This window comes from Leptinotarsa decemlineata, unplaced genomic scaffold, assembly GCF_025532065.1.
Source record: "Leptinotarsa decemlineata unplaced genomic scaffold, Ldec_3_MD MMD2_P_RNA_scaffold_2, whole genome shotgun sequence".
Taxonomy (NCBI): domain Eukaryota; kingdom Metazoa; phylum Arthropoda; class Insecta; order Coleoptera; family Chrysomelidae; genus Leptinotarsa; species Leptinotarsa decemlineata.
In genome coordinates, this window is record NW_027412529.1 from 2,376,685 (window position 1) to 2,391,239 (window position 14,555).

A 14,555-nucleotide genomic window follows, 5' to 3' on the forward strand; every position below is an offset into this window, starting at 1 on the left:
TCCCGACTGTATCGGGGCTTTGGGGATGGGGCCAGACCAGCGCAATCTTATGGATAACAATGATACGCACGAAGACAGAAATCTTGGCCAGACAAATGCAGAAGGTTGTCATTCTTGACTCATTGCGTTCGCACATGATTCACGGTCCCATTTCTTCCTTCGTGCGTTCCCACATGATTCACGGATCACTTACCCCATGATGTGGTGAATGGTGAGGGGAGAGGTCATTGGTTGAGGATGCTGGCGCGCCCTTACGACTGTGTCGGAGCCTTAGGGACAGGGCGTGACACACTTACCCGTTGATAAAAATAATATTAATATTTATTTCACTTGTTGAAATGTAAGAATCGTGAATGAATAATACTCTCAAATACAATGCTGCGAAACATTTTGAGATGTTTCATCCAAATTTAGGCTCCGGGTCATGGGAAATCATTAGATTCTGCATTGTTTTCCGCGGAATTGGTCAGATATAGAACCCAGTCAGCAAAAAAAAACATATCCCTCACTTGTGTGGACTGATCCATATTTTCATTTGTTAAATAGTCATAGATGATTTTCTTCCTTATAAACCCTGGACATATTCCGAATACATTTCTGAAAATAGTCGCTTTTCCATTTTTTGGGGATTTTTCAAAATTTCGTTCATCACCTGATTATCCAGTTCGAATGTTTCCCACGCAACTTTCGAACCCAACATGTCGAGCTTTCTGTTCGAACTTGTTAATGGGTCGCGTTTTTTAAACGGTCTAATTCGGAATGATAATGTGTGGAACAAGTGTTTTATTGGGTTCAGGAAAGTTTTAACACGCCGCATTAGACCACATTAGCGACTTGCTTATGTCGGGGGAAGTTTATGAATGATTCAAGAAGTTGGCAGAGGAGACGACGCGAAGAGCGGTTTAGCCGAGTGAAAAGAGTGCGTGATGGGAATGTATGTGGGAGGCCGTTACTCGGATTTCCGAGGGGTAGATGTTATTTTTATATATCATCGATGTAACACAGATAATAATGATAATGAAGCAATAATTTTCCCACGGTAACAACCATTTACTCAACAAATTCAAACTAGAAATGAAGTTTAGTAGACTCTTATTGTATATTCCCTCATCTGCAGCTGAATCATGAATCATAATTGAGTCGGTTGAAAAGTGTCAAATGTGGTATTCATTTTGAACATTTAATATTGTTGTATGATGTGATAACAATTCTCGAAAGACTTCTCTTCTTGTATACGGCGAATAACAAAAATATGAAGTACTCGCTCTTTTCAATTGAAAAAATTAATTTCAAATCAATTAGTACTTTATTACCTGAAGAATAGAAACGTTTAATGCACTGCATAGTTTTTTAAAATCAGTTGTGTGTTTCATCTTTGGCCACCAGACCATAGATGCATATGTTCATTGGTTCAACCACCGTGATGTAGAGTCAATACATCAGGTCTTGTTTCAGCCACATGTCTTTCCATGAGTCCATCCGGCCAGCATCAGTGCTACCTCAGCCAGGTCTCTAGTATCACTTTCAGATGTATGACCTTCCCCTTCACCTAGAAGTTTCAAAGGTCCTAAGCCCTCTGTGTTAGTCCTCTTGGTGAATGCTACTATTGTCCTTTTCGATGGGCTTATGTTCAGTCCTTTTTTCTCGTTCGTTCTTTTTGTAATATTCAGGGCTCACTGCATGAGTGCCTTCACAATATTATTTTATTTGACCCGGACTAGAATAACTAAGTTATTTGCATAGCCCAGTGCTTTGCGTTCATCACAAGGCTCCATAATAGTAGGGACGAAACCCTCCCTAAGGAAATCAGTTCAGGAGTGAGTCTACAGAGGAGATGGATGTCCAGTTTACGACTCCAACTGACGTCCCTGTAAATTTAGTTCAGGTGCGAGAGCTGCGGCGTACGCAGAATCTGTCGCAGGGGGGGAAACAAACCTCCCATGAGCAGGTTATCAAACGTTTGCGATCAAGTGATGATTCACCAAAACCAGAGGCGAAAAAGACCTGCGCGGCTGAATCTAAGGCATCGTCAGGTGTAGCTGACATGTAAAAACCCTCATATGGGAAGGTTGCCGTGTGTATCAAGGTGGGAATCTTGCAACTTGATTATCCGACTATCTCATTAACAGAGCATATACTTTGTGCCTGCCCCGCTGTGGACCGAATCAGGTCTTTAGAGTTCGGCAGAGCCGAATTGATAAATGTGCTACATGAACGACATGGAGCAAACTAGTGAGACTCTGAACATTTTAGAAGAATAAAAATCTCAATGAAGGGTGGTTTCGTATTTATTCATTTGATTCCATCGGTCTTTGGAGGAAAATATTATTTACTTCGAAGGAAATGAATTATTTTTACTAATAATGTTTTTTTTTGTTTCAGCTACGCTGCGTGTTGTGATTTTCTACAAAATAATAATCTCCTATCGATAATTAGAGCACATGAGGCACAAGATGCAGGGTAAGTTTATTACAATGAGTGATTTTTTTGCTGGTATCTTTTTGGCAACACTGTTTTTGACACATCACGCGTGAATCTTGTCAAACTTGTTCAGTTTGGTTTATAATTTAACCATGAATCGACTTACGAATGAACAACGCTTGCAAATTATTTAATCTCATTATCAAAATTCATGCTCGGTAAAGAAAGTGCATCATGCACTTCTTCCAATTTATGGGCAGTTTCGTCGGCCTACTGAGGGAGCTATTCGGAAGCTTGTGACTAAATTATTGGACATTAAACCACCAACACGCATACGTAGAGTGAGGACCGAAGAAAATATTGCGGCTGTATCCGCCAGTGTTCTAGATGACCGTGAAATGTTGATTCGCCGCCGTTCGCAGCAATTGGGCCTCTGTTACTCCACTACGTGGAAAATTTTGCGAAAGGATTTGGGTGTAAAACCTTATAAGATACAGCTGGTGCAAGAATTCAAGCCACACGACCTCCCACAACGTTTAACATTTGGTGAATAGGCGCTGGCAAAGTTGGAGGAAGATTCTCATTTTAATAGAAAAATTGTGTTCAGCGACGAGGCTCATATCTGGTTGAATGGATACGTTAACAAGCAAAACTGCCGCATCTGGAGTGGGGACCAGCCACAAGCATTGCAGGAGCTACCGATGCATCCCGAAAAAGTCACTGTTTGGTGTGGATTATGGGTCGGTGGCATCATCGGGCCGCACTTCTTACTGTGAATGGCAAGCGCTACTGTATGATGATTGACGATTTTTTCTTGGCCAAAGTGGAAGAATTGGACATGCCTGACGTGTGGTTTCAACAAGACGGTGCCACATGCCACACGACACGCTAAACAATGGCCCAATTAAGAGCCGCCTTCGGTGAACAGTTTATCTTACGTTTGGGGCCCTTCAATTGGCCGCCTAGATCATGTGATTTAACGCCTTTGGATTATTTCTTTGGGGTCATGTTAAGGCTCATGTCTACCGGGTTGAAACAATCAACGACTGATGCTCTGAAAGCCAATATTGAAGCATTTATACGTGAAATACCGGTCAATATGTTAGAGAGAGTGAGCCAAAATTGGACCTTGCGCATGGGCCATGTAAAGCGGAGCCGCCGACAACATTTGCATGAAATCATCTTCAAACATTGAATTATATTGATCGTTCTATCGATTCCAATGAATATTTCATCAATTTTTCCAAATTTTTTGTGTTGTTTTGAAAGTCAAATCATATACCTCATAAAAAATCACCCGTTACATGCTTTTCCGAGAGTGGGATACTAAAATGGTTCATGAACTGATATCATTGAACAACAATTAGGTTGGGTCCTAAGTGAGTGGGTCTATTCGACCCTAAACCGCAACCCGCAAGGGTTTATTGTGGCTCACACTTATTCATACTCGACCAAATAAACCCAGCTTCTCAACGAAGCCGATTAGTTTGTATGGTGAGTGGTCTTTCAGGTCAGATAGTAAAAGTGCGGGTCTGCCGAACTCTAAGAACCTGATTCGGTCCCCAGCGGGGCAGGCGCAAAGTATATGCTCTGCTGTTTCATCATTTTCCAAACAGAGGCGACACACACTGTCTCTGCATATGATGATTCAAATGACAGTAAGAAGACATGTTAGACGTCGTAGTTCATCCCTACTTTAGTCCAACAACTGTTTGGTATCAAGTTTCAAAGGGTGAATAAACGGCTTGGAGTAAACCAATATTGGAATATTCTTCCAGAAGTCCATAAATCTTCTTCTCATCCAGGTGTTCAATCTTTGTTTGGCAAAGCCTAAACCGATGCCAATGACAGGTGACAGATTGTGGTCCGATGAAGCTGCTTGCAGCACTAAACAACAATTATCTCTATGAATATATCAAATAATATTTTCTTATACAAACTTTTGAATAACATAAAGATTAACTTAATTCAAATTATTGACATATATAGTTGAGGAAATGTATGTTGAAGGTTCAGACTCCAATTGTACAAAATATCTCAACAGATTTGAAGTCTCTGAGATCATAGGCTTCCACGGCTGGAGTCACAATTGAAGAGACCAAAATTCGGGTTGGTAGGCCGCTCTAAAATGGAAGTTAAGTACCAAACGTTTTTTCTGCTAGTGCGGCAGACATCATCAATATTCGAAAGTCTCAGCGATTACTGACTTATTTGAAGTCTATAAGAAGAAAAAAATTAAAATGAAACAAAGGCACTGGTGCAGCTGAGCAAACTAGTTTCGTCCAATCGGCTGAAATCTGGATGGGGGGGTATCAGGCGACTTAGCATTATGGTATTTGACTTTGAGGCCCGTACCGTTTGTCTCGAAGAAAACCCGTCCCCTTATTTTCTAGCCAAACTTCGTATTCAAACTCGACCAGAAGAATCCAGTCTGATAACGAAACCGATTGCTGTATTTGATAAGTGATCTTTCAGGTCAACTGGCAAGAGTTAGAATCTGTGAAACGCGAAAAACCTGATTCAGATAGTGATTCTGCTACCTTCAAGGTTGATAGACCATGGTACATTCTCCCAAATCAAGTGAACATGTGATGGATGCTTTTCAGGGAGCTAGGAGAAGCTCTCTTGGTTCTCTAAGATAACCTGATCGTATGATCTGACAGAGAATTTGTGAACAAATTTTGGTACCAAAAGTCTTTCAAGATATTTATGTTTCAGTTGAAGGCTCTTTGAAAATTCACGATTTTATGTTTGTTTCAGATATAGGATGTATAGAAAAAGTCAAACGACAGGCTTCCCATCACTAATAACAATATTCTCAGCACCAAATTATCTGGACGTTTATAATAATAAGGTGAGTTTTGAACATTATTTTCTTGAAAGCTCTCGTTGTGTGTTTAGTTAAATCTGTAATGTAAGGCTATACATTTTCATTGAATAATTTACGCCTCTGTTGAATATCAAATCCTAGTATATAATTATCTGGTTAATGAAATCTAAAATTAAAATATCTCATCTGTTTCTAACCACGTTTCATAGCTTTTCATAAAACTGTAGTGAAATTTTTGTTTCATACGACTCAGTAACTGGTAACTGAAAGCACTAACTGTTCAATTCGTGGGCCACAATTGCGACTGATTAACATGTTCACGAAATAATGCCTCTGCTGGTGATAAATCTTCATGTGTCTAAGATGACACACATATTAACTACAACAAAGAGGGTCTGTTAACTTAATGACTAATACTTAGTCCAGTCAAACAGATTTATTCATGTAAATATAATATTACGAACACAAAACTATAGAATTTCTAATCCAACAACGGATCACTTTGGTTTTGATTTTGGAACCTGCTTTCTTCTGGTTGCCTTACAGAAGAAGCCGAAGAGACATGTAGAAAGCGATTTTTTATTCGCCGTTGATGTTGAACTTTGGAGAAACCCTTGTCAATTTGAATGAGCAAGTTTTGAGTTTTCAGTCGATCTTATAGATTACGTGTTGAAACAGTGCTGTCTGGTTTGTTTCGAAGTGGTTGACAATGTTCCATGGTGAATTTCATTAGTTTGGACTTCCATTGTCTGGAGGTACTCCGATTAAATGGTCCTTCGAGCCGGATCAATTGGTTCAAAAATTATGTAGTACTTTGAGATGGTGAATAATCTTTTGGACATATCAAAGCAATGAAAATCATGATGTCGACTAAAATATGCGACAAATTCAGTTGCATGACTTGCATTCACAGGACAGCTCGCATCACGGGGGACACTGATTGTCGGTCTATTTGTCTACAGTAAACACGAAACTTTATCCGAGACGATATTCCGTATAAGAGCTGATCTGCCGTTAATGCAGTTCATATGTATTATAGCGTTGTCATATAAATATTCATTATCAGCAGCGTTTCGAATCCTTTTAAGATGCTAATTACTTTCAATTGTTCTGCAGCAATTAAGCCGGCACAATGGTCGCAATGCTGACTTTCGCTCATTAGTCGATTCGCTTCGTACGCCAGACAAGAATTCGCATTGTGCTCCATTCGAATGGCGCCGAAAGTTGAGAACTTTGAAGGGTCATTTCAAACACGGATACGACTCGGCATCTTGCCTCCCCTATTGTTGTGTTTCTTGTTAACTCCTCGAGTGTTTAACGATTTCTATGTGGTTCTTCGAGGTAACCACGGACTAAGTTTGTTTGTTTGTATGTATGTATGTATATAGTACATACTTAGCACTTAGACCACATGTGACCCATTGTATGGCCTCCCGAGGAGTTGTCCTCCTAGGTCATCGTCCATCCTGCCGTTTCCAGGAAGGTAGACAGGTCACTAGGAAACATTTCCTTCACATCGGCAGGTGTAGGCCAAGGCTCGCCGAACACACACTCTCTTTGGCATTCTTGAGGTTGCGGCCTCCGCGAAGGTTTTGGAACGTGCAGCGACATTACTGTCGTTGCGCGGCTTATTCAACCTTCCTGGGGTTCCCCTACTGGAGGTGTTCAAGAGAGGGCGATTTCCTGCAGGGGCAGCCGGTTCCTTGCCTTTATTAAAGGTGGAGATCTTGGCGTCCGCCGTAGGAAGTGCCCTTGATGTTGGAGGTGGAGTGGGGGAGGAGGAGGGTGCACTTGTAGTTGCTGCCACTCCTGCCTCTTTTGTTCTCTGTCTCCTTTTGGCCTCGGCGCCGCAAATGCGCCGCCTTTGTATTACATCACGAGGTGATCTGCTATGTCCAGCCTCATTCCGAGCGGTAGAGAGTGGACATTTCTGTTCATCCCCAGCCACCGCCATAGATTGAGGTGCACTTCTGACCAGCCTCGGGATTTGTTTCATATGTGTGTTCCCACGAGTAGCAAAGGAAGAGTTGGTCACTTCTGGCAGAGCCCCGCATTACAAGAGGAAGGCTGATTACAATGAGATTTCGCCCGGTTCCCCAATTGGATCGTTCATGACCGCATGTCACCCTGCGGCCATTCAGTTGTCTGCACGATTCCTTACACCTTAGCTTGGGTAGGCTGGTCCACGGTGGCATGTTTCGCAACGGCTTTTGGGGAGTTTTAGTTCCCCTCACCCTACTTATTTCTGCCACAGACCAGGAGACCGGCGATCCCGTCCATAAGGCCGCATATTGGCTTACCAGACAGCGCCCCCAGTCCCCTGTCCGTTCCCCTGTCCGTTTATTCGGATATTCGGTTCCAACATAACCAAACGCTTGTAGCTCGATTTGTAGTCCGAATCTGTAGTTTATCATCGTTTTCAACTTGATCGCCTCAAGCTGCGGTCAGTTATTATCTGTTCATAACATTATTCCATGTATGTTCACGTTACATCATTGTAGCGATCTATAGAAGAATATAAATTACTGTCTGCGCCATGTTGAAACAGCGTGGTGGATGGAAAAATTCGTGGGTTTCTGAAAAATGTTTGAAGGGCCGTATATCTTCAAAAATAAGATTTCAACGATGCTAGTAGCCATACCTTCTGGATCTGACATTATCTCATAGAAATCTAATTACCAGACAATGAAACATGAATCGACGACATAACCAAATACCATCAATTTGACATCAAATAGTAAATACTCACATCACTTCATGGAGTTGGTAACTAAACAATAAGAACACTGTTTTGGTTGGTTTCCAGGTATTGCCGTGGTTTTTTTGGTTATCTCTTCAGTTATATCCAAACGTTTCGACTGCATCTGCGGCAGTCATATTCAGTGGCATGATCAAAGCACTCTTCTTGACGTGTCAACTAAAACTGAAGCTCTCATTTCAGCCGTGTCATTTATAGAGCTAATGTTTCGCAATGGCGGGTTCGCGCGTACTTCCCGCGCGATTTGATTGAATTGGCTTCCTTTTGGCGCTTTTCAATGCTGTGTGCGAGATCTTTGGTAGATATCTACAAATTTTCTTATCGTAGATTCAACAATAATACTGAACTCTATCAGTGACTCACAGGTGTTTTCACGCTTCCTTTAGAGTTTTTCATGCGTTTCAGAACTCGTCAGTAGCCTGGCTGAATATTTCAGGTGCAATTCCAGTGTTTACACAGCTTCTTCAAATGTTATTTTGAACCAGTCTTCTTACCTGCTGTGGATGATTTCAAATTCAGATTTTTTGAGGTACTACTCCGTTATTCACGATTCGCTGGCGTCTCCTCGCTGGGCAATACGCCAATACGAACTTTCAACAGCTTCTTGGTTCTACCGATGTAAATTTTGTCGCATCAACAAGCTAACCGATGATCGTCATTGTCTGCGTTCAGTGGCTTGAATAATATGAGGTTCTTACTTAGATCCAGCTCTACGATTATTTTTCACCGTGAAGCAGGGATAGAACTGATTGTGGTGGCTTCTCTTCCTTGCGGACTTTTTTTGCTGTACTACCAGCTTTTTGGAATAGCCATTCCACTAATGATCTTTCCTGATGTGGCACACTTATTCGTGGATACTTCCATTCGTGATAGAGATACTGAATGTACTACAAATTAGGGTCAACGATTCTCCTCTCCGTAGGCTGGTGATACATTTGCAATTCGGACAGTTGGGTAGGAAAGTCTGAAGTGAGTGGGTCTATATGGCTCCCCACTTCAGCCAGGAAGGGTTCATTATGACCCACACATATTTAAACTCGACCAAATAAATTCAGCTTCCCAACAAACCTAGTTAGAATCTTGCAAGCGAATCCGACCCGCAGCAAGACAAGCACAGGTACTCTACTTTATGTCAAATATTCCACTCCAAGGTTGAGAGACCTGGTCATTTTCCTCAATTGGGTGATGATCTGATCGGAAGTCAGAGTGCGACTACCTTCATGAAGCAAGCAACACAAATGTGATTCTTAAGAGGAAGGTCCTCTCTCTGAAATCTCTTTTACGGTAGCTATCATGTCATGGCGAAGATATTTCAGTTGAATAATCGGTATTGCGGATGCGGATGTCAAGATTTCCACTTCAATAACTGCAGCTATATCTAACGATATAGTATGTATGAGTGATCTTCTGAGCGTGTTTGATGAACTACTTAGGGAGAGTTGTTTCTCTCACCTGGGGGCGATAAGCAGCTTCCTTGATGCACCGCCTAGCTTCCTGAGGTCATTAACAGGATTGAGAATTGAAGAACTGAAAAGTCCTTGCTGTTGATCCTATGTAGCAGGGAGGATAGTTGAAGTCGTTTAATCGACGTCCATCTCATCTTTAGACACAGGATCTTTGATTACTTCATGGTCAATGAAGGGTCTCACTAGTAGCTATGGATAAGAAGTCCATCATGGCAGAGCCCCGCACCATCGTGACACGGCTTTCTACGACGAAATCAGGAAGTTTAAGTAAAACTCTGAGTTTTCTCAGAGGCATACATCATTTCGGCGCGGATACACAAACCTTCGAATGAGGAATCATTTAGGAGGACTCTATCCTCCATCGGAGATACTTAACCCGTCGGGGGTATTCTGATACCTCTCCCCCGTAGGTTGGGCTACCTAGGGGCGCGTCTTCAGGTGGCGGATAGGGGAACGGCCAGGGGAATGGAGGCCTCGTCTGGGAAGCCAATGTGGCATTACGGAAAGGGTCGACGGACTCCTGGTCAGTGGCAGAAATAAGTAGGGTGAGGGGAACTGAAACCCCCCAAAAGCCTTTGCAAAACATGCCACCGTGGATCAGCCTGCTCAAGCTAAGGTTTAAGGAATCGTGCCTACAGCTGAATGGCCGCAGGGTGACATGCGGTCACGAACGATCCAATTGGGGAACCGGGCGAAACCTCATTGTAATCAGCCTACCCCTGCTAATGCGGGGCTCTGCCAGAGGTGACCAACTCTTCCCTTGCTACTCGTGGAAACATACATATATGGAACAAATAAAACGGACACAACAAAAATCAATCCCGAGGCTGGACAGAAGTGCTCACCTCAATCTATGGCGGTGGCTGAGGATGAACAGAAATGTTAACCCCAATATACCACTCGGTATGAGGCTGGACATAGCAGATCACCTCGTGATGTAATACAAAGGCGGCGCATTTGCGGCGCGGAGACAGAGAACAAAAGAGGCAGAGAACAGAGAACAAAAGAGGCAGGAGTGGCAGCAACTACAAGTGCAACCTCTCCTCCCCCACTCCACCTCCAACAGCAAGGACACTTCCTACGGCGGGCGCCAAGATCTCCACCTTTAATAAAGGCAAAGAACCTGCTGCCCCTGCAGAAAATCGCCCTCACTTGAACACCTTCAGTAGGGGAACCCCAGGAAGGTTGAAGAAGCCGCGCAACGACAGTAATGTCACTGCACGTTCCAAAACCTTCGCGGAGGCCGCAACCTCAAGAATGCCAAAGAGAGTGTGTGTTCGCATCGCATCGCAATTTTCAATGTTATGGAAGGTCTCACACTATCGGGATGCTGCAAACAGGCGTCCAGTTTCATGTTTCTTTAGTAGCCACTTTTTTCAAGGACAAAACACAAGCTCTACAGGAAAATCCCCAAGGCGCTCTGAGATCGGTGTCTGTGCGAAAGTAGTAGACAAATCCCCAACCTTTCTTCGATGTTCCAAGGTTGCGAGTTATGTTCGCGTCTCCAATCAGGTGAATGGCTCTTTTCTGGATGGAATCCAGCCGCTTCAAGGTATGCCTAGGGGCGGAGCTTCATAGATGAGAACAATACTCTAAAGAAGGTCTGACCTGAGCTTTCTAAAGCATCAAAAGTTGCTGAGGTGCTGACAGTTTTCTGGTTCAGAACAGTGTTCGTATATACGCTGGCTAGGACCAGTGAAAGTGACTCAGAAGAGAATCTGTAAAACCTTCTCAAGTGCACATTACGTCATCTGGCAACAGTCCTGTTGCCAGATGATTCTTATGTGGTGCTGCCGCATTACTACACAAAGTTAATGAGTATATACAAATTAAATAATTCTTATCTAGACCCATTCAACTGGTCGCTATTAAAAACTTCACTCCGGCAGGTGGCGGCGGGCCAATAAAAAGTAGCATTTCGTCCCGAAAAAAAGAGTCGCGCTCATGACGGCCGTTTGAGTGCATTTGGTGTTGATTAAAATTCAAGCCGTCGGCAATGAAAATATGGAGTTTGGACCCTCGAGGCGCAATACCTATGCAATTTTGCAATTAGGTTTCGGTCGGGGTGTAATGTAAACGAATGCGGAAAAAGCAAATTGATTGCCGAGTAGAAACGGCCGATGTGAGTTTTTCAATAGCAACTTTGTATACAGGATGTTAGGGAATGAGTGCGACAAACTTCACAGGGAGTTCCACAAGGATCGGCTGTAGGCCCAATTCTCTGCTTGTTATATATTAACGACGTAGCCCGCATTAATATAACTGCAGAAATAACCCAATTCGCTGATGACACTATATTATTTTAACATTGCAAGAATGAAAGGGAAATGCACGATTTGATCATCATGGATATTATAAAAATAAAAGAGTGGTGTGATGCTGATCTCTTGTCATTTAATATCTCAAAAACTAGCATCATCACCCTCAAGCGTTCTAGACTGGATATTTACCTGGGTAGTCAATTAATAGACAACACAATGTCAGCAAAATTTCTGGGATTACAAATTGAAAAGAAATTGGATTTTGAAGGTCACATAAATATCCTATGTGAAAAAATTTCATCGGGATACTTTGCACTCAGAGTATCAGCAAATAATTGGGCACTACAAAAAAGAGAGTTAGAAATATGTGTAGAGTTGGATTCAGGGATTCCTGTCGACCTTTGTTCAGAAGGCATGAAATCTTGACCTTGCCTTCCATATATTTTACGACGAAATACCAGAAATGAGCTCAATATAGGTTTACCGATTCCAATATCATCAAAAATTGAGACGTCTTTAATATACAGGGTGTAACTGAATCAGTGTAAAAGATAGGATCTTTCATACAAAGAAACTTCATTGGAGCATCCATTGTTAAGATACAGCCTCTTAAAGGGGGTACATAAAATTTGTATAACAATTTTTTTCACAAGCACTGAATAAGTTACAATATTGAAATTAACCTGACGTTTTGTACTACCAAAAAGACACTTAGCCAGAAATTTATTTGGTTTTCCCCATGGTTGTAAGGGGTGGAAAACGCAACCCCTAAAATTCATTTCCAATGTAACTTTTTGTCTGATTATTTGTTTACTATTCAAAAATGTATTTCCGATAGCCTGTTTCATTCTAAACAAAAAATATCTCTTGGGTTTTTTGCCCAGAATAAACCAGTTCGGAGCAAAAAATTATTCAACGAACAACTACAGAGATACATCGTCATAAATGCGAACTGGATTTATTGTTATTTTGTAGTTAGTACCTGCATTGAACGATTAAAAGGTAATAAACAAAACTAATTTATTAATAACAAAACACACAACATGTAGAAATCATAGTAAATGTTCAATATGTCTACCTTCAGACATTACGCATGCGTCTAGACGTCGGCGCATTGAACCACGTATTCGCTCAAATATTCCTGGAGTCTCTCTGATTAACCTGCACGCATCGATGATGCGGTTTCTCAAGTCCTCTATATCTCGAACAGGAGTACGATAAACCAAATGCTGTAAATGGCCCCAAATAGAGAAATCGAGAGGATTGAGATCCGGGGATCGAGCGGGCCAGTTCTGTGGTCCTCCTCGACCTATCCACTGATTTGCATATGTTTCAGTTAAATTCTGACGTGTTACTTGACTAAAATGGGCGGGAGCTCCATCATGCATAAAAAACATATCCGTTCTGACGCCCAAAGGAACTTCCTCCAGCAGTACTGGATACACTTCTCTTAAAAAGTGAACGTATGCCTCACCATTTAATCGAGGAGGTAGAAAATGAGGCCCAATCAAATCATCCCCAATAACTCCGAGCCACACGTTAAGAGATAACTGTTCTTGATGGTTAGTTTCGACAATAGCGTGAGGGTTTTCATCAGCCCATATGTGGTAATTATGAAAATTAATAATCTTGTCCCGAGAAAAACTACATTCGTCTGTGAATTCTATCGTCTTCAGAAAGTCACAATTTCTTCTAATCATTTCCAGCATCCAATTGCAAAATTCAAGACGGTTCAGAAAGTCTCGCGGTAAGAGTGCCTGCACTCCTTGCAGCTGGTAAGGGTATAAAAGTTGCTCCTTTGAAATTCGAAATACCGTCATATGATCAAAATTTAGCTGCTAAGCAATCTTTCCAGTACTGGTAGTAGGTTGTTCTTCAATCAAAATGAGTACTGCTTCCTCAACCTCTGGTGTTCGTACTTCTCGATGGCGACCACAATCCTGCGTTCTTTTGTCGAATGAACCATATTCTCGTAATCGTTGATGAAGGCGAGCAAATATTCTGTGTGAAGGATGCTGCCGTTGAGGATACATTTCAGCATATCTTCTAGAAGCTTCTAACCCATTCCCCTGCGACAGACCGTAAACGTAATGCATATCAGCCATTTCCTCATTTGTATATGCCATTTTAATAACAAGTGAATTATTAAAGTAACAAATTAAGAACAGAACAACAACACACAATTTGATTTGAAAGGGTTATATTTTTAGGAGTGATTAATTTTTTGGGAAAGATGTCATCGATGACATAAGCAGATCAAGCTTATTCCGTGACATTCAAAATCGTAATTCATGAATGAAGTGTGTGTATTTTCTATAATGTTATCCAATTTGGTACTGAAGAGCCTTAGGGCAAGTGTCTTAAGGCGAAACACGTGTATACCAGTTAGGGTGACAGTGTTCCATGTGAGTACAATTTATTACCATTCATCCAAAGTAGAACTCATGTGAATGATATCTGATTCTTATTCCACAACAAATGTTTGAAATACAAACTGAGTAGAGAAAAGTATCTTCTGTATAATTCAGTGTTCATATAGAAGTATTTGTTTCGAAAAAATTTTTTCTTTCGTGTAATTCAATGTTTATATGAAAGTAGCTGTTTCAGGAGGACTTTCTTTCAGTTTGTGTCTGAAAGTTACTTCTTTGCATGATCTACACATCCATGTATAGAGTTACTTATTTTCAAATTGATTAATCCTTCCTTTCTTTGAAAGATTCTCTCATCCATTTTTTTGTATCAGATGGAGTAGTAGAAAGCCAAAAACTTTCTTTCCCAAAACACACAATTATTATTAATTCAATTTCGAAAATTCACAA

General features: G+C 41.5%; 1 protein-coding gene across 7 annotated transcripts in view; it reads left to right on the plus strand.

The window, feature by feature from the left end:
* LOC111506509 (serine/threonine-protein phosphatase 2B catalytic subunit 2) overlaps positions 1 to 14,555 on the plus strand; it is a 306,256-nt gene that overhangs the window by 243,476 nt on the left and 48,225 nt on the right. For all 7 annotated transcript variants that reach the window (XM_023161595.2, XM_023161594.2, XM_023161593.2 and 4 more), the window contains exons 7-8: positions 2,383 to 2,460; positions 5,182 to 5,275. In XM_023161595.2, coding sequence (XP_023017363.1) covers positions 2,383 to 2,460; positions 5,182 to 5,275 — 172 coding nt within the window. The remainder of the gene's footprint in view (positions 1 to 2,382; positions 2,461 to 5,181; positions 5,276 to 14,555) is intronic.